The 19,304-nt window shown below is 36.5% G+C and overlaps 1 protein-coding gene across 1 annotated transcript in view; it reads left to right on the forward strand.

The window, feature by feature from the left end:
- Window positions 1–283: 283 nt before the first annotated feature.
- LOC111144031 (peroxisome proliferator activated receptor gamma) overlaps window positions 284–19,304 on the forward strand; it is a 70,310-nt gene continuing 51,289 nt past the window's right edge. Inside the window, exon 1 of the mRNA XM_022498101.1 lies at window positions 284–458. Coding sequence (XP_022353809.1) covers window positions 377–458 — 82 coding nt within the window. The 5' untranslated portion in view covers window positions 284–376. The remainder of the gene's footprint in view (window positions 459–19,304) is intronic.

Below are 19,304 nucleotides of genomic sequence, written 5' to 3' on the forward strand. Positions count from 1 at the left end.
ATCTCTTTGCTCTGATAGCTCTAAATACTGTACAACTCACGCCCCTCACAAGACAAAGAACATGTGGGTCACTGGCGAGACAGTGTGGCAATGTTTTCCTTGTAATGTACCAAGTCTTGCCAAAGCAGTGAGCAACATTATGACACCACATTTGTCACAGCTGGCTCTCTAACAGGACAGTGCCAGCCAATTCAGGCCTGGTCCTTTGTGGATTAATTCCCACCTCTCCGAAATATTTGGAAACTGATGTCTTAACTCATTGGTTATGCTCACAAGTTCTACTACTGCAAGTCCTTTTCTTTTAGTGGATTGGTCTTTTGCAAGAAATAGACAAAATATCAGTGTGAATTACAGCAAAGCCCTCTTCCATGCTATTATGGGTGAAACTCTGGGAGATTCTCTTATTGGCCCAGAAAGCGATTCCTTTGCTGATACACTGTCTGCAAGCACTTCACAAGGTAAAGTCAATTCCAGATATGGCTGTTGGGTTACTTTGGGTATTTATGGAATGATGAAATTGCTCTTGTAGATTGTTTTCCAGGTTATATTCTAGTATGAGATGTGTGTGGTCCAGTCTTTTAATGCCTAGTTTGCTGTTTTAGTGTTCAGTTGTAAGCATCAGAACTTTGAAGAAGAAACCTAAACTAATCCATGTATGTCTCCGTGTATGGCTCCTAGTTCCTGAATAGTAGGCATTAAAGGTATATTTATATTTTTTAAAATCCTATTCATTTTTATTTCCTTGGTTTATATGTGCTTCCCAAATATACTTGAGGATTTTTTTTAGAATACCCGAGGGGATCCCTTTTTCCCGTTTCGTAGTCTTATATGGTATGTATCTCTCAGGCAGTTTTTATTCCACCTATAGCATTTTTATTCCTCTTAAAGCTCTCTCAGCATGCTTAGTTCTATTTTGAAATCTAGATATTTGTACATTTTATCTCTCCCAAAGAATTGTATGCTTCCAGAGTGTAGGACCAACTTATATTCTTCTCTGTATTTCTAGCATGGTGCCTAATGCATTGTAGAATAGATTGTGGGGCCTTGGAGAATGTCTATTCCAAGCATTTCATTTTACACATAAAGGAAGCAATGTCCCTAAATGCCTATTGCATACCAAGTAACTGATTAGCTATTGCTTGTACTCAGATATATAAGATTCAAGCAGATACCTCATTTTTCAAAATTCCTTTCTTGGCCATTGCAAAATGTAAGTTCTTCATTTCTACAGCTCCTTCTACTGGAGTTTCTTAGCACAGCTTCTTCTGTTTTGTACTGTTTCATATTTATTTCTCTATTTCTACGTATTTTTTTCTCATAGATACTGCATAAAAATAGAACCTGTTAACTAGTGTGATTGGTGTTTTAGAATACAAGTGCTAAAGAGTTACAGTTAAGACACTTTGTTGTTAAAATGAATGGCTTTACATTTTAATGTTTTAATTTTTCTGGAAGTCTGAAGTTTGAACATATTAGTCACAGTTTTTTTTTGTTAAAACATCAGGCTGTTTAAAAAATAAGAAAAAATATTTCCTGAAATACTGTTTCATTCTATTACGGTGATTTGATTCAATATATTTATCTGTCATCTGTGCCTCTTAAATAGGAGTTTTGTTTCATTATATTATATAAAATCTGCTTTCTATTTTTTTAAAAGCCATAAAAATTATTGCTGTCTTTCTCCAGTTACTAACTTAGCTTGCGTCAGGGCAGAAGGTCCTAGCTATAGTGTGAAATAGTTCTTGAGTCAAAAGTTGGTAGTTAAGTCTGTTTGCAAGGAATATGTCCAGAATTTAGTACAACAAATATTTTAGGTTAACTGAGGAAAAATTCTTTGTATGGTAAGAGATAGTTTTGTGATTCAAGTTAGTTTCTATTCTATACTAATCTCTATATGTTTATGATTTGTATTTGCCAGAGTTTAATTGTCTTGAGTCTCAAATCCCCTCCAAGACTAATACAGTACTTTACTTCTTAATTAACATGGTACAGAATTATTAGCAGTTTAAAAATTATATATTGTACAAATAATTTAACTTTTGTTTATATGGTATCTGATTACTTCTTATTTCTAAGTGGTGTTCTGCTGAAAATATTATTCCTAAAGGCCAAAGACCTATGGTTGTTAACTTCAGTTGCATTGTGTAGATGACCACTATTTACTCCACCCTTGCCAAAACAAACAAACAAACAAACTTGAAATTGAGGCCATCAGAGATGAAACACGGTAGAGTTTAGGATTTGGCTTTAATATGGTAATTAACTTTGGTGCTCCTTCCTGCTCACTGTAGGCAAGGTGGTCTTGGGGGTTGTTGCAAGTAGCTTGGTGCTACTTTGAAGAAAAAGTGTCTTGATGAATGTGAATGTCCAAGCTATATTGGTCATATCATGAGATTAAAAAATGTATGTAGCCACTCTACCCAAATAGGAGTTCTGTGCTTTTTCCTGGGCTCCATTATCACTGTTGAGCCCCCCTTTATCTTATTTCCCCGTTTTCATCATGAGCTCCTCAAGTAACCCCAAGTAACCCTATGCTGGCTCTGAAACCATCTCTCCTAGTAAAAATTGGCAAGATTGAAGGGAAGCTTCCACAAATTCAAGCTGAATATGCCTCCTACTTTTCATGCCAGACTTAGTCCTGTGTGAATTCTATAATTTTAAAGTGTTGCACCAGAGCATTGAAAGATGATGACACGCTTGTCCTTTGGAGCTGATTGAGCAATGGAAATATGCCTTGGAGGCATGATAAATGCTGCAATAGACAATCCTTTGAAACAAGCGCCTCTCCTGAGATAGGAGTGAGTGATTGCCCGCCATTTTTATGGGGGGGGGGTACTTAAACTGTGCCTCTGCAAGACTCCAGGCAACTGTATATTTGGAAGCATTAAATAATTGACCAAAGTTTTCACCTTTCTAGAGGTTTAAAGGGACCCAGGTAGTATCAGGGAATGCAACTACAAGTCTTGTCCTGGCCATGTATGTTCCGTGTGAATTTGAGTAAGCCATTTATCCTCTCTTCCCTCCGTTTCCACATATAACAATAGAAATACAGAGTTATTACAAGGATTAAATGACACAATATTTGCAAAAGCCCATCTGAAGTCCTATATAGAGTTTATTGTTTTGGTCTTCTAGTATTAATCACTTATGGATGGAACAGAAAACATACAATATCTTAATTTAGAAGCATTTTAGGGAATATGTGGGGGAAAACTGCAGAATTCTTTGTGTATCAAAATAATGGCAGTTTGGGGCGCCTGGGTGGCTCAGTGGGTTAAAGCCTCTGCCTTCAGCTCAGGTCATGATCCCAGGGTCCTGGGATAGAGCCCCACATTGGGCTCTCTGCTCCGCAGGGAACCTGCTTCCCCCTCTCTCTCTGCCTGCCTCTCTGCCTACTTGTGATCTCTGTCAAATAAATAAATAAAATCTTTAAAAAAAAAATAATGGCAGTTTTTTACTGAGATGAGGCTTCTCCCATGACCTCACCTGAATATTTTGATAAGGAAATAATCATACTTAGAGAGTGTCTTTCTGTCAGACTTTTTTTTTTTTTTTAATGGGGCAGTTACCTCCCACTTTTGTTAATGTTTGTTTCAGAAAAGATTGGATTTCCAAAAACTGAAATCATTCTTGGGCCATAAATGAAAATAGTGATTAAACGTTTTCTTCTCCGAGACACTGAAAAACTATCTTAGATTATAATATTCTTTATGATGAAGATTTAGGTAATTGACACAGCTGTAAATTTCATAATCTCACATTAATAATGATTCAGGGCCTTTTTCTAGAATGTTACTATTGTTCATATTAATTTTTTTTTAGTGTGGCTCTATTTTATCATTTATTTCTCTGATTTAGCTGTTCATATCTCTTTTCTGATCACCAGGACATAGTAGATTTGGTAGATTTCAAGACTCTCAGAATCTCCTTACTGTGTTTCCAAAAACTGTCATTTCTCTTGTACTTCCCCCCAAATTATGAGTTATAGGAAACACCAGAAACAAATGTCATGTATATTAGAGTCTTGCAAGAAAACAGCATTTAAAAATTTTTAAAATTTATTTTCCCCTGGCATCCCTAAGGAGTACAACTTGTTTTGAAAGTTACCTGACAGCAGTTAGTTATCCATTTAAACTCTTCATTGCTGTATAAAAGAGGTTGTCAAATGGAAAATAATTTTTATAGCTCTGATAGTTTGTCATAGGTTACTATCTTTGTCAACATTCTCACCTGTAACTTGAATAAGGTAACCCATAGGAAATTCTAAAATCATCATAGCTCCTTATACAGCATATATTCTTTGCATCAGTGGAAATCTGAGCCAAGTAAATGTCTTCATTGTATTAGAGCAACAGAACTGACATGGGTTCTGTTATTTTAGCTTCCTTTGGACAGCCTTAAATTAGGCATAAGAAAGTTGTCCCAGCAAATGCCTCATGTCCATCTACTAGTGTTGAATATTTGCAAAAATAAATGTGATATGAATGAATGATTCAGACTCATTTAGATGGAACTAAGTTTCTGTAAACCTCTACTAGATTACCTTTTTTTTGGTAGATACAGTTTTGTACCTGTAACTAATTTAGAGACACAGTAATTACATTTACATCTGATAGCAACTGCTGTCCAACTCCAGTAACCTCAGAATTAAGATCGTATGGCTAGCTGAGCACACAGTGTTTAGACCCATGTAATTTTTATCAGGTAAGAGATTTGCCAACACAAGATTGAAGTTCCTACAAGTGGTGAATGGTTTGCATTATAAAGTAAATTTAAAACAGTCAACTGTCAGTTACCATAAGGAATATCATTTCTTATGACCACACACTGGGATTCATGTACAGCCTTTTAGCTGACTTTCTAAATGAGAGACGTTCAGCCATCCAGTCTAATCTGCAAGATAAGTGGTCCTCAAAGCCTATCAGACTTCCAGTATGTATTGAGCACTTACTGTATACAAGTAGTGCCCCATAGTGAATTTTGTGAAGTCTAAACACTTCCACCTAGCTTTGAAAGCTTTGTATAATCCATTTCCACTTTGTGTATTTTATTTCCCTCCACACCCCAGAGAATGATCTGCCTTTTTCTACTTGGACTAATCACATTGTCCCAAGAATAAGCCAGACTCACCCTTGCCTCTAAGCCCACCACATCCTGGAATGCCTTTCCTAATTCTTCTACTTTTCAAATCCCCCGTCCTTCAACATCGGGTTCAAGTAACCACCACGACACAAGACCTCCTGTTAATACGTTACTGTTAATTGTTCCTCTAAACTGAAAATATGTTTAGAATATATTACCTCTCCCCACTTCACTGTCAGTACTCTCATCCAAGCCATTGTCTCTTGCCTGGATTGCTATCCCACTCTTTGACGAGTTGTCCTGCCTCTGTCCTCACCTCCTGACTGCTTAGTGTCAGCCTTCATGCAGAGGGATCACGTTAAAATGTAAGTCAGCTCTGTTACTCAGCTCACAACCCTACAGCAGCAGCTCCTCACTTCACTTAAGTCACTTTCCCTCCTCCTGCTCCATGGTTTCATTTCTAAGTATTCACCATCTTCTAACATACTGTATAATTTACTCATCTGTTGTACTTATTGTCCACTTTTTCACACTAGCATATCAACCCCATAAAGGCAGGGATCTTTGTCTAGTTTGCTCATTCACGTATATCCCAAATGCCTGGGACATTGGTAAATGGCCAGTTGATTAATACTTGTTAAAATAAAATAATAAAATCCCCTCTTCTGCGTTGGTCTGTATCACACTGTTTAGTCCTTAATTGGAGACTGCCTGATAATATTTTCTGTTTTATATATTCCCTTAATCCAAGTTATATAGTTGTTGAGGACAAGACCCATGTTTTATTCTCTTCTTTATTCCACAAGTATCTAACATATAATAGGTACATAATAAGCTCTTATCGTTGTCTTATTAATTCCAAGCTGACCTGCTGCTGTACCTCACCACCTCCTGAGGTCAGGCACTAGAATATGTTCGATAAGTAAAAACAAAAGTTTAGTGTACATGCTATTGTATTGTTCTAAAACCCATGCTGGTATAAAAACAAACCAACAACATGATCTATCTTAAAAACCAGATACAAATCTATTTTGAATTGCCTATTATACAGTTATTTGAATCATATCCCTCCATTGGTTTGGATTATCATTATTTGAGTATTATTTGAATATTAATTTGAATATCACAGTTTTTGACTTATCCAAATGCCTGGCTTCTTTTGCAAATCTGCCTACCTTTTTTTTTTTTTTTTAAGATTTTATTTATTTATTCAACATAGAGAGACATCACAAGTAGGGGGAGAGGCAGGCAGAGAAAGAGGGGGAAACAGGCTCTCTGCTGAGCAGAGAGCCAAATGCGGGGCTTGATCCCAGGACCCTGAGATCATGACCTGAGCTGAAGGCAGAGGCTTAACTCACTGAGTCACTCAGGCACCCCTCTGCCTACCTTTTGATACTTCCAGTATTCATTTGAAATTTTAGGGGACTTATTTGCTAGCAGTGCTAAGGAAACAACTTACTTGATTAACCAATACCGAATCTGTGAAGAAGCACTTAGCACAGGACCTGATATGTAACAGGTGTCCAGCAAATGTTAGTTTTGTCTTGTCTTCCATGAAATGGAAGTTACAACTTTGGGATAATACAGATTTTCAGTGTCCATGCTATCAAAGTTTTCTGTTACTATAGTTAATTAAGTCACACTTAGTTCTTACTTGCTTACAATCTTTTCCTTAGCATTTTTTTCCCAGAATATTTAGATATTATCTGATAGATACATATTATTAATCACAGTTCCAGAAGAAAGAAACCTCGGTTCAATTTCTTGTTTTGGCAAAGAACCAGTGACAAAACTCAGAGACAGAATAGCAGTTCTAATATTCTTTGTTGGTGCTAGACATGTGAGCACCATGGTTCACTTTACTTCATTGAATTAAGTCACCTCTTTTGGAAAAAGTAAAACATTCATTAGTTGGCATTATCAATTGAATATTTTAAATGTGAGATGGTAGGATATTACTTTACTGTTGTCTTCCACTTCACCTAAAATCCTGCCATTAGTTTTAAAAATTTAGACCTATTATGTAGACTGTCTGGGCAAGTTTGCTTAATTGGCAAAATATGATGCTGAAAAGAACTAAATGTGTCTGTCTGATATAAGAATAGCCAGATATACATAGAAATCTCTGCCATTTACAAAGAAATCTCTTTACTACTGATACAACCACATCTCTAGCCAATTACAAGATACAAACAAATGACCCAAACAGATGACCCAATTGGCCAAGAAATCGGTCCAGTTTGCAAGTAATGTCCTTTTTTTTAACCCCAAATTTAATCATTTTGATACCATATTCATTTCAGTCTCAGGAAACTCAGGTAATATAAGGGTCATGCTGGATAGTAGAGACAAATATCTTTTACTTGGAATACGTTTATCAACAATAATCCAAATCCTAATCATCCCACATGATCCTCACAATTCAAAACCCATTTCTACCATGTAGTTATCCTGGATTATTTCAGTACATGTTGGTCTTTTTCTCCTCTACACTTCTAGAGCACTCATTGTCTCTCTCACTAGTTTGGTCTGTATTCTGCCTGCTATTATTAAACATCTTTCACCTTGGTAAGCTTCTCAAGGTCAAGAACTATGTTATAATGTATTTCTTGTGAGGCCTGAAAAATACCTTGCACATAGTATTAGGTAATTGGTTATCTTGATTTGAGATTGTTTGGGTTTTATATTACTGATCAAGCTTGTACTGAGATTAAGATACTGAGAAAGTAAAATACCAAAGAAAAGTAAAACAAGGAGAGGCTTCGGGAAGAGAAATACTGTAGTAAAATATGATGATAACTCTTCTAAAACAAAAAGTTGATGAAATAGATTGTTGATACAAACAAATTAAATATTCATCATGAAATTGGTAGTTTGCACTAAGCCACAGACTTCATTTCATTTAAATGGAATGTTTTAAAAGACAACTGATCCAAACATGTTAACTTCACAAACACAGGACTCCTGTTGTAGGTATTAGTATTTGGGAAAAGATTTTAAAAGAAATATAGGGTTCTTGTAAAGCAGAAGAGGCGGTACATATAAGTCAAGCATACCTAAAGCAAAAATGTAACTTTTAATACTCCTTAGGATAAAAAGTTGCACCCTTTGAATTTTTTCCTGCCCTGTTGATGCTGACTTGACCATCTTAATCGAAGATGTATTTAGCCTTTATTATACAATGAAGGCAGTTAGAAATATAGGTAGTTTATTGAGACTGATTTTAATACCACTTGGTAACTTCTGAATAGAAAAATTCTTAAATAAATACATTAGAAATTCTGTAACAAATCTTTTTAACAGAAATAAAAGAGTTTTTGTTGGCTTATATGTTTGGTTTGCATGTTTTCTCCTTCTATCAACTCCCACTCCGACCCATCCCTCCTGTTGAAGTTTTTTATTGAAACATAAAATACCTAGGGAGAATTATGTAAATCATTTTCACAAATGAGTGAAATGTGTAATTCACATTCAGATAAGGAAACAGAACAATACCAGCCCTCTGGAATCCCGCTGACTCTTCTAATTTCTAACCCATGGTTTAGTTTGCCCATTTTGGAATTTTATATGAATAGAACTTAACATTGTTTACTCTTTTGTATATGAATTCTTTTGCTCAGCATTTGTTTGTTAATCACATTGAGTATAATTGTACTTCATTCTTATTACTTTATTTCATTTTGTGAATATATCACAATATATCTGTCTTACTGTTGATGGGCATTCAGGTATTTTTCATTACTGCAAATAGTACAACTAGGAACATTCTCATATAGGTCTTTCAGCGAACAAGGGTACACATTTCTGTTAGCCATATACATGGTCCATAGGGTGTGGTCAGCTTTAAGAGACCCTACCAGATGGTTTTGATCATGGCTGTACCATTTATACCCAGCAGTGTTGGAGTGTTCCACTTGGTCCACATCTTTACATATTTTCTTTTTCTTTTTCATTTTAGCCATGCTAATGGGTTTATGGTAGTATCACATTGTAATTTTGTTTTTCTTTCTCTAATATAAAAAGTTAAGCACTTTAAAAAACATTTATTACCTTTTTGGCTCTTCTTTATTGTGAAGTGCCTGTTCAAGTGTTTTGCCCATTTTTATACTGGGTACTTTAGATATGAGTTTAAAGCATACTTTGTTAAATAAATAAAAATAAAGCATACTTTGTCAAATGTATATATTGCAGATATCTTCTCCCACACTGTGTATTGCTTTTTCATTTACTTACTAATCAGTTTTAATCTTAAATATTGTCCAGGTTATCTAATCAGTGCTTTTTATTAAGTGTTTATGAAGAAATCTTGGCCAACTCCAAGGTTGATGTAGTGTTCTTTTTTTTTTTTTTTTAAGATTTACTTATTTATTTGTCAGAGAGAAAGAGAGAGGAAAAAGAGAGAGCACACAAGCAGGTAGAGTGGCAGGCAGAGGCAGAGAGAGAAACGGGCTCCCTGCTGAGCAAGGAGCCTGATGTGGGACTCAATCCCTGGACCCTGGGATCATGACCTGAGCCGAAGGCAGCAGCTTAACTGACTGATCCACTCAGGTGTCCCTGATGAAGTGTTACCTTAATTTTTATTTTAAAAACTCTTCTGTTTCATATTTCACATTTAGATCTTTAGTCCACATGGAACTGATTTTTGTGTATGTTTTAATGTAGAGGTTGATTCACTTTTTTCCATGTGGATGTGTAATTGACCTACTTCATTTATTGACAAAGTGATCCTTTCCCCACTATACTATGGGGACATTTTGGTCATAAACCAGGTGACCATATTCTTGTGGGGTTGATTCTGGACTTGCTCTCCTGTTGCATTGGTCTGTTTTTCTTCTTGCACTGATTGACTTATTAATTACTGTAGTTTTATAATTGGGTTTAATATCTGGTAGTAAAAATCCTCCAGTGCTGTTCTTCTCTTCAAGATTGTCTTGGTTATTCTTGGCTCTTTGAATTTCCATATAAATTTTAGACTCATCATGTCTCTTTACACACAAAAATGCTGGTATTTTGATTATAATTTTCCTGAATCTATAGATAAATATGGAGAGAATTGACAGTTTTAAATATTGAGTATTCCAGTTCATGAACACAGTGTATCCCTTCATCTATTTAAATACTTTTTAAAAAATAATATTTTTGAATTTTCAGTATAGCAGTCTTACACATATTTTGCTAGGATTTTTTCCCCCTAGGTATTTATTTGATGTTTTTGACACTACGGTAAAAATCATTTTAAGATGTTATTTTCTGTTTGTTGCTGGCTTATAAAAATATAGTTCATTTTTTGAATATTGATTGATCTTATATCCAGCAACTTTGCTAAATTCTTTTGTTAATTGTAATGGGTTTTAAAGATTTTATTTATTTATTTGACAGAGACAGAGATCACAAGTAGTCAGAGAAGCAGGCAGAGAAAGAGGGGGAAGCAGGCTCCCTGCTGAGCAGAGAGCCCAATGTGGGGCTCGATTCCAGGACCCTGAGATCATGACCTGAGCTGAAGGCAGAGGCTTAACCCACTGAGCCACCCAGGTGCCCATGGGTTTTATTTCTATATATATATATATACATACACACACACACACACACACACACACACACATATATTCATGTCATCTGTGAGTAATGTTAGTTTTATTTTTTCTTTTCTAATCATTTCTTTCTTCTTATTTCACTGGATAGGATTTCTAGTACACTTTTGACTAGAAGCAGTGATAGCTAGTATGCTTATCTCATTCCTGATCTCAAAGGAAAGCTTTAAATATTTCACCATCAAGTATGATGGCTCCTTTAGGTTTTTGTTTGTTTGTTTTTTTATGGATATGCTTTATCAGATTATTGAAGTTCCCTTTTCTTCCTAGTTAAGAGATTTTTTTTTTTAATAATAAATGTTTTGAATTGTGTCAAATGTCTTTATACAGAATATTTTGATAATGCTATAATAGCTCAGGAAGAGTATTTAAACATGAAAAATGTTTACTATGAATATTTTAAATACTACATTGTAGTATTTAATTGTAATATTTTTGAGATAATATATGGGATAGCTAGTGAAAATATGCAAATCAGCCCATAACCACTGGCAATCTGGCTACAGCTGTTTTGACACTTTTGTTCTCATATTTGTTTAGCTTAAGACCATTGTCTTCTCATTAAGAGTGTTTGGCACAGTAAATTAAAAACAAGAGTACATAGGACCATAGTGTATCACATCATTTTGCCAGAACTATTCTGAGTAAGACAATCGCTTTCCACTCTGTGATAGTTTCAAGCTATTCAAGGTGCTTCAGTAATAAAGCATTACTTAAAACCACTACCACTCTTATGTTTTCCTGGTTGCAAGGATGTCAAGCCCTTGACAATGTTTGAGAGGTGGACAAAGCAAAGAGAAACAGTACTCTCGCATCTCTTTGGTGGTCCCTCCTTCTGAATAGTTACAAAGTCCTGGACCATACCCTTTATTTTTTTCCTTTCCACTCAGTCTTCTGTCTCCCATTTTCATTAGCCTCTTACTGCAAAGCCAAAACCAAAATGTGCAGAAAGAGCTAGCTGGAGAGGACACCCCAGTTTCTTTTTTCTGACTTCCACACCATTCTTCGCTTGCTGCCAGTATATGCTCAGTAAAGTAGGAATTTCAATCAAACCAGAGTAACTAGCCGTTCCACAGACTTAGGTTTAGTGTTGATTCAATTACTAGTACGTCTCCCTTTAGAAACACATGACGGTAGTTTTAGCAAAAAAACCAAGCTTGAGCGGGTTTGACCATGGTGAAACTGCTTCTCAGGAAACAGCAGAAATGATGACTGTGGATGAGGGCATGATCCTGTAATCTTTCCTGTCTCCTGATACTAGACTGGATTAAGCAAGCTATCTAAACAAGATGTGACCCATATAAGAGAAAATGAACTTTTGAAAAACATAAGTGTACATGGCCTTCTCCAAAACCAGATGATAGGCCCTTTGTTGATCTGAATTTGAGAATTTGTTATGAGATCTTCTGACTCATTATAAGGAGAAGTGTATATACAGTTACATATTGGAATCCTTCAGCCTCTGCCAGAGTTATCAGTGGGAGTATCAGTGGGGAACCAAACCACAGAAGCATTGGATTTGAGTTTTAATATAGTCTAAGTAGACGGCAGAATGAAAATGTATTTTTTTCACATTGAAGAAACAAATGACACAGCAAAGAATCCTTTTCTAATCCTTTTCTTAATTCATGGTGTCCAAAATAAGAGGTTCTCTATTTTGAGAAATCACACAAGATTCAAATCCAACCTATTACCTATGTGACATCAGGCAAGGCACTTAACCTTTTTTTTTTTTTTAAGATTTTATTTATTTGAGAAAGTATGAGCAAAAGGGGAGAAAGAAGGTTAAACAGACTATGGGCTGAGTACAGAGCTCAAGGTGGGGCTTAATCCCAAGACCCTAAAATCAGGACCTGGGCTGAAACCAGGAGTCAGATGCTTAACCAAACGAGCCACCCAGGCTCCCTGCACTTAACCTCTTTATGTCTAATGTTTTCAGTCCACTGGGGGTAATAACAATTGTATATAAACCATAGGACTATTCATAGATGTGAATTATATGTATGTATACATTTATAAATTACACATATATACATTAATTAATTATAAATTACATGTTTAATAATTTTAAGGTACAATGTCTGTCATGTAAGTACTTCAAAATTGTTACCTATTATTAAGTTATACTTCTGCTAATGGGATCCAGAGTCTTTTTCCCACTTTTCTGACCATAATCCATGATACCAGGAAAGGAAAAGAAAAGGATGGATAGATTTTTTTTAAATGTTTGAGCCAAAAGAACTGCCAACTGTTGATCAAGCATTAAAAATATTTTCTTATTTTCCTTTATTTTACTTGAAACTGCATTAAAATTTTCCCTACTTTTCCAGGGTTTTTTTGCATGGTAATTCCTTTTAAGAGGACTGAGAAACATGCAAGGAATATATTTATTCCCTTTTTTCAGTGAAATCATGGGAAGACATTATAATGAAAAGATATTTAGCTTAATTTTTACTTCTACGAAAGTAAGACTTGTACCTAGTTTTTAAAGTCAGGATAAAGCTTTTCATGAAGAACAGCAACCCTCAGTCCCCAGTTCCTATTCCTTAGAAACAGTCATTTTTAATTATTTTAAACATTTCTCCTGGAATTTACCTCTATGTCTTTAAAATAACATCTGGTATGCTGCTATTTCAAAAGCTGTATCCATTCCCCCATGGACTTCCTAGAGTGGAAGATAGAAGTTAGCTCTTCCCCACCACACCCCTTTTCCCAAAACACATACTTGTCCTTCCCGACATCTTCACGATGTATTTATAATTTGCAATGTTTATGTCCTATCAGCTCTGAAAGTCCTGCTCCAGTTGCACTAGGCAGTATACTACAGTTCTGTTTCCCATCCTGAAGACCTGTTCTTTTTTCTGGAGTTATTATTTTTTTTTTAAACTGACAAATTGTTCATTTTTATTTAGAAAGGATTATCACTAGTTCTTTCTCCAACTCTCTGACCATAATAAAAACTGTCTCTAAGAGGTCATATATATCAGGCACTTTGATTTCTTGGGTAATCTCCTACGGCCTTCTTCACCTTCCTGTTCCGTTCTATCCAGGCTGCATGGGATCTGTCGTCCTCGATCTTCCTTTTACCCTCCTCTTTTCCAGTTCTTTGTTTCCGGATCCCATGTTTTTCTTTTGTTCTGGTGTGGAAATCTCAGAAATAGTACCTGTGGGGTGACTTTTTTTTTTTTTTTTTTTGAGGTTCTCTATTTCTGAAAATGTATTTCTGCTTGTACAGTTGAGTGAAGGTTTGTTTGGCTGAGTCTGAAATGCCAAGTTGGAAATAACAACTTTTTCTTTGAATTTTGAAGACCTTGCTGTATTGATTTTCTGGCTTCCAGGTTTGCTGTTGAGCCATTCACAGTCATTCTGGTTCTGATCCTTTATGTGGACTTTCCTTTTTTTTTTTTCCCCTCCCTGTGTCTGGAGGCTTTTCAGATCGTCTCTATAAAAACAGCGTTAGTCTTTATAGTGATTCTTTTCTACATGGTTTAAGAAATCCTTTCCCTCTTGGGTCTTGTTGTTTTAAGAGTCACTCTAAAATTAAAGAAAACCTGAGGGACAGCTTAATAACACTTTTCACGTACAAGCGGTAATGGGCAAATGTGCAGAAGATGGTAGCTATGTATGTTTAGAAAAATGGGGGAGAAGTTGTAAACTCCAGTATAGGATAGACCATCACTTCCCCAACTATTCCGTCAAATGTGAAACTCTGTAAATGTTGCACACTGTGCCTTCCCTCTCCTTTGTACGTTCTCATGAATTATTAGCATATGAGCCTTAAGAAGTTCTGCATAAACCTATTTAACCTTGCTTGACCTAGCATTTCCGAAATTTATTTGCTCACCGGATTTTTTTCTTTTTAATTATTTTAAAAGGAACATCATTAACATATGTATAACTCAGTTGGAGACAAGCCAGATAAGACCTAGACTTTCCTGGCTACAGAAGAGCCATTAAACATTGGAATGAGTAACCAGGAGAAGCTGTGGACTCCTTTTCCAGAGGTCTTTAAAACAGGACATCTGTTGAAGGCGTAGTCCTGTTTGAACAATAGGACTTTGCTGGTGTTTCTTCCTCTTCCTGTCCCCTAGTGGTAGCACTGGAGGCTGTTAGCCCACCTTTTACACGATTCTAATAGTCTGGTTAAGTATAAGAATTACTGCTGCTGCCAATAATTGTATTTATTGAGAACTTACTAAGTGTCTGGACCTGTTAGGTGTTTTGGATATATTATCTAATTTAATCTTCACAACACCTTTGTGAGGTAGGCAATATTATTTTACAGATGGGCTAGTTAGGTATAAAAAGATCACAAAACTGGCAAGCAGTAGGTCAGTATTCAAACCCAGGGTATCTGACATGGTAACTGGCTCATGTACCTTCACTGTGAATGTTCAGAACAGCAACCCACAAAAAATAAGCAAATAAAATATGTATGCCTGTATTTATTATGTAAAAACTGGGACTGATCTGTGCTCATTTTATTAGACTATTCCCCAAACCTTTTGATGAATTCAGATTTTATTAATTTTTGTTAGAAACAAATTCTGTTACGGGGAATCATATACTAATTTAGCATCCAGTAAATGAGTACTTGCATGAGATTTCTTTCCTTCATAAATTTGATGTCATTCCTATATATCAAGACCCCCAAAAATCTGGATCTATGAAAATTGGCATAGGTTAAAAGTCCCATTTTCAACATATTTACATACAGTAATGTCTTCATGATGGGGTGTAGAGAATGCTAGGATAGGAGACAGGAAACCTGGATTCTCATTTGGTAAGCCCCTGACTATGTGTTCAGGGGCAAATCATTTCTCTCATTTCCTTCATCTGTCAAATAAGGGACTTAGAGTATCTCAAAAAGACCTTTGCCACTCTACTATTTCAGGATGATTTTTGTCTCTGTATATCAGCTGTCCTCATGGGAGAGGACTTCAGTTAGAAAATACCCAAGTCAATTTACACTGCAAAATGATTTGATGAATCAGTAGGAGGGGCTGGTTAAATAAGCTTGAACCGTATTGATGAGTACTGTGATGTTAAACTGAAACAAATTAGAAGAGATTGAAAAAAATCAGTGATTAAGTGTCTCTTTAAGGCCACTTCAACGAAGCTACTAAGTTTTAGAGAATCCATGAAAGGCTTTTTTCTGGCACCTCCTCCTGTTGCCCAGCTTAACATCTTTCTAATGAAGCTTTTATGTGATAATTACCCAGTCTTCATAGTATATTCCCAACTCCTGGACCTGGTACATCCTCTTGTTCACTGAAGGCTTGTTGAAATTAATTGTTCTTGAGGATAGAAGTGGAAGATCAGGAAGAGATTTGTCTTTTCTAACCAGCTTAGAAAGTTAAGTGTGCTGGCTATGCAGTTTTCAACCACCTGGGTTCACAACCCAGCTCTAGTCCTTAGTAGCTGTGTGTTCTTAGGCAAGTTACCTACTTCCATGTTTGTGCCTCAGTTTCCTCTTCTCTAAGAATACTTATGAATACACCGACCTCATAGTATTGTTGTGAGGTTTAAATGAAATGGTCTAAGTGTTGTTTTTGGCACAATACTTAGTAAAGATTTAGGGTTCTATTAATATTAGTTAATGTAACTAGATAATAATGTAGTGAGGAAATGCAGCATTTCCTCAGAAATTCTAGTAGAAGTTTCCTTTTCTTAAGGAGCAGCAGTTATATTGGACCAATATATCAGACCCCAAAGGTAAACAATGTAGTTCTGGGACATTACATTACATTACCATCTTTTCTGGCCCACTTCCATATTCCCAAATAATGATGCATTTCCAGTTAGAGAGGTTACTTTATTTTGGCATGGTACTGCTTATATTTTTATTTGAAATACATTATACTTTGGAGTATTATTCAGAGTCTGCTCATTGAAAATAATACAGTGTAAAGCCATATTTGAAGGTCTAAGATAAATGGCACAAATTCACCTCCTTGTTCAGTGTCTGCCCAAAGACTTTTGCTTGGAACCTTAAGGTTGTGAAATTGATGGATAAATCCTGATGCAACCCACTCCTGTCACCCAGCTGGAAAGTTAAGACACTGTTACTTATCCCTCAGAAGGACTGTTGTTCATGCAAATATTTTGTTCACTTGTTCTTTCATGGGTAATTACATGGAGTAAAAAAAACACCTACTCGACTTACAGCTTGGCAGAAACAGTAGCTTATGTTTTCTAGAGACGAAATTAGAAACAGGCTCCCTGGACCCATCTCTAAGTCAAAATAAAATAAAATGTTTAGGGAGCCACTGTGCCTCCCAGTAACTATGGTCCATGGAGTAATATTGTTTAGGTCAAGATGTCCCAGAATAAAAAGGACAGGGAGAAGGGAAAAGAAAATGTGTATTTGAGTAATATGTTTTCTTAGAGATGAATAGGCAAGTTGTTTTTCTTTCTCACATTGTCTTTTCTATGTAGGGAGAAACTTCATAGGACCCTAATCTTGCTTCTCAAATTATCAAAAGAAAAACTGAATATACTTTGTTGAAGGGAGAAGTTACGGTTTAAATTGTGTTTTATTTGTAATACTGACGATCATCATCTTTTCTAAGGGAAGATAAGTCTTAGCAAAACTAAACTATTAAGGGGCGCCTGGGTGACTCAGTGGGTTAAAGCCTCTGCCTTCGGCTCAGGTCAGGGTTCCAGGGTCCTGGAATGGAGCCCCGCATCAGGTTCCCTGCTCAGCAGGGAGCCTGCTTCCCTTCCTCCCTCTCTGCCTGCCTCTTTGCCTACTTGTGATCTCTGTCAAATAAACAAATAAAATATAAAAAAAAAAAAACTAAACTAAACTATTGAGAAAGTATCTTCATTTTTTTTCCTTTTATTTTTATAAATGTTTTTCTGCATGTTTCTTTTCTTATTTAATTTTTTAAAAAGACTTATTTATTTATTTTAGAAAGTGAGCATGAGTGGGGAAGGGCAGAGAGAGAGGGAAGGAGAAGAGAGAGATTCTTGAGCAGACTCCACGCCCAGCACAGATCTCAACTCTGGAGTCTATCCCATGACCCCGAGATCATGACCTGAGCTGAGACCAAGAGTCAGACACTTAACCAGCTGAGCCACCAGGCACCCCTGTTTTAATTTTTATTTACTTTTAAAGTAATCTCTACACCCAATGTGGATCTTGAACCCACAATCCTGAAATCAAGAGTCACACACTCCACCAACTGAGCCAGCCAGGCGCCCCTATTTTTTTTTTTTTATATTTTCACATAAAAATGAATGATCATTCAGTTGATAAACATTTAGTAAATGACCAGCTGTGCATGAGGACTAAAGGGAAAACAGAATACTAAGTCACCATCCATTTAGAGCTTGAAATCTGATAACAGAGATATTTATCCAAATAATTCTATCAGAGTTAAAAGAGAGGTACAAAGAGCTGTGGGGATATCCCGCAAAGAATGGGGAGAGTATTTTTAAGTTGGAGACTTCACAGAAGGTTTCCTGGAGAAAGTAGCATTTGGAAACAGTGGGATTTCCCACTGTGGGAAAGACAGAGGGATTGTGACATATAGTGATGCGGGAGGTGGGAAGAGGGAGGAGATAGAGCAGCCTTGGCATGAATAAAGATAAGCAGACTAGAAAATGCAGAGCATGTTTAACCTGGGCAAATAGTATGATATGCCTAACCACAGGGCATGCTAAGAATGAGATTGGGGTCTGCGATCACTAGTGGAAAATAAGACTGAGAAAGTAAGTTAGGACTGTGTCAGGGAGGGCCCTGAAAGCCAAGGTAAGACATTTCATGTGTGTGTGTGTGTGTGTGTGTGTGTGTGTGTGTGTAATATATAAAGGTCAAGGTTTCTCCTGCTTTTCTTTTTTTTTAAAAGATTTTATTTATTTATTTGACAGAGATCACAAGGAGGCAGAGAGGCAGGCAGAGAGAGAGGGGGGAAGCAGACTCCCTGCTGAGTAGAGAGCCTAATGCGGGGCTTGAGCCCAGGACCCTGAGATCATGACCTGAGCGGAAGGCAGAGGATCAACCCACTGAGCCACCCAGGCGCCCCTCCTGCTTTTCAACTAATATGCCCTTAATAGAAGAGGACGGCATTCTGGGGCCGGGGGCGGGGGTTGGGATGGGGAAGAGGGAGGGATGAATAGGTAGAGCACAGGGGATGTTTAGAGCAGTGAAGTTTTTCTGCATGATTTTGTAATGGTGGATACATGACATTATGCATTTGTCAATACCATAGAATGTACAACACAGAGAATGAACTGGAATGCAAATTATGGATAATAATTATGTATCAATATTGGTTCACAATTTTGTAACAAGCATAACAGGCTAATGCAAGTGTTAATAATAGGAGAAATGCAAGTTAATAATAGGGGAAATTGTGTGTGTTTCAGGGGTCAGGGAAAGGAAGGAGAGGAAAAGGATAAATGGGAACTCTGTACTTCTGCTCAATTTTTATGTAAACCTAAAACTGCTTTTAGAAATAAAGTCTAGGGGGCGCCTGGGTAGCTCAGTTGGTTAAGCATTGACTCTTGATCTCAGCTCCCATCTTGATCTCACTGTTGTGAATTCAAGTTCCATGCTGGGCTCCATGCTGGGTGTGGAGCCTACTTTTAAAAAGTAAAATAAAAATGAGGTATAGGGATACCTAG

Source organism: Enhydra lutris, unplaced genomic scaffold (assembly GCF_002288905.1).
Source record: "Enhydra lutris kenyoni isolate GAN:26980312 unplaced genomic scaffold, ASM228890v2 scaffoldscaffold10, whole genome shotgun sequence".
In the NCBI taxonomy this organism is placed as follows: Eukaryota; Metazoa; Chordata; class Mammalia; order Carnivora; family Mustelidae; genus Enhydra; species Enhydra lutris.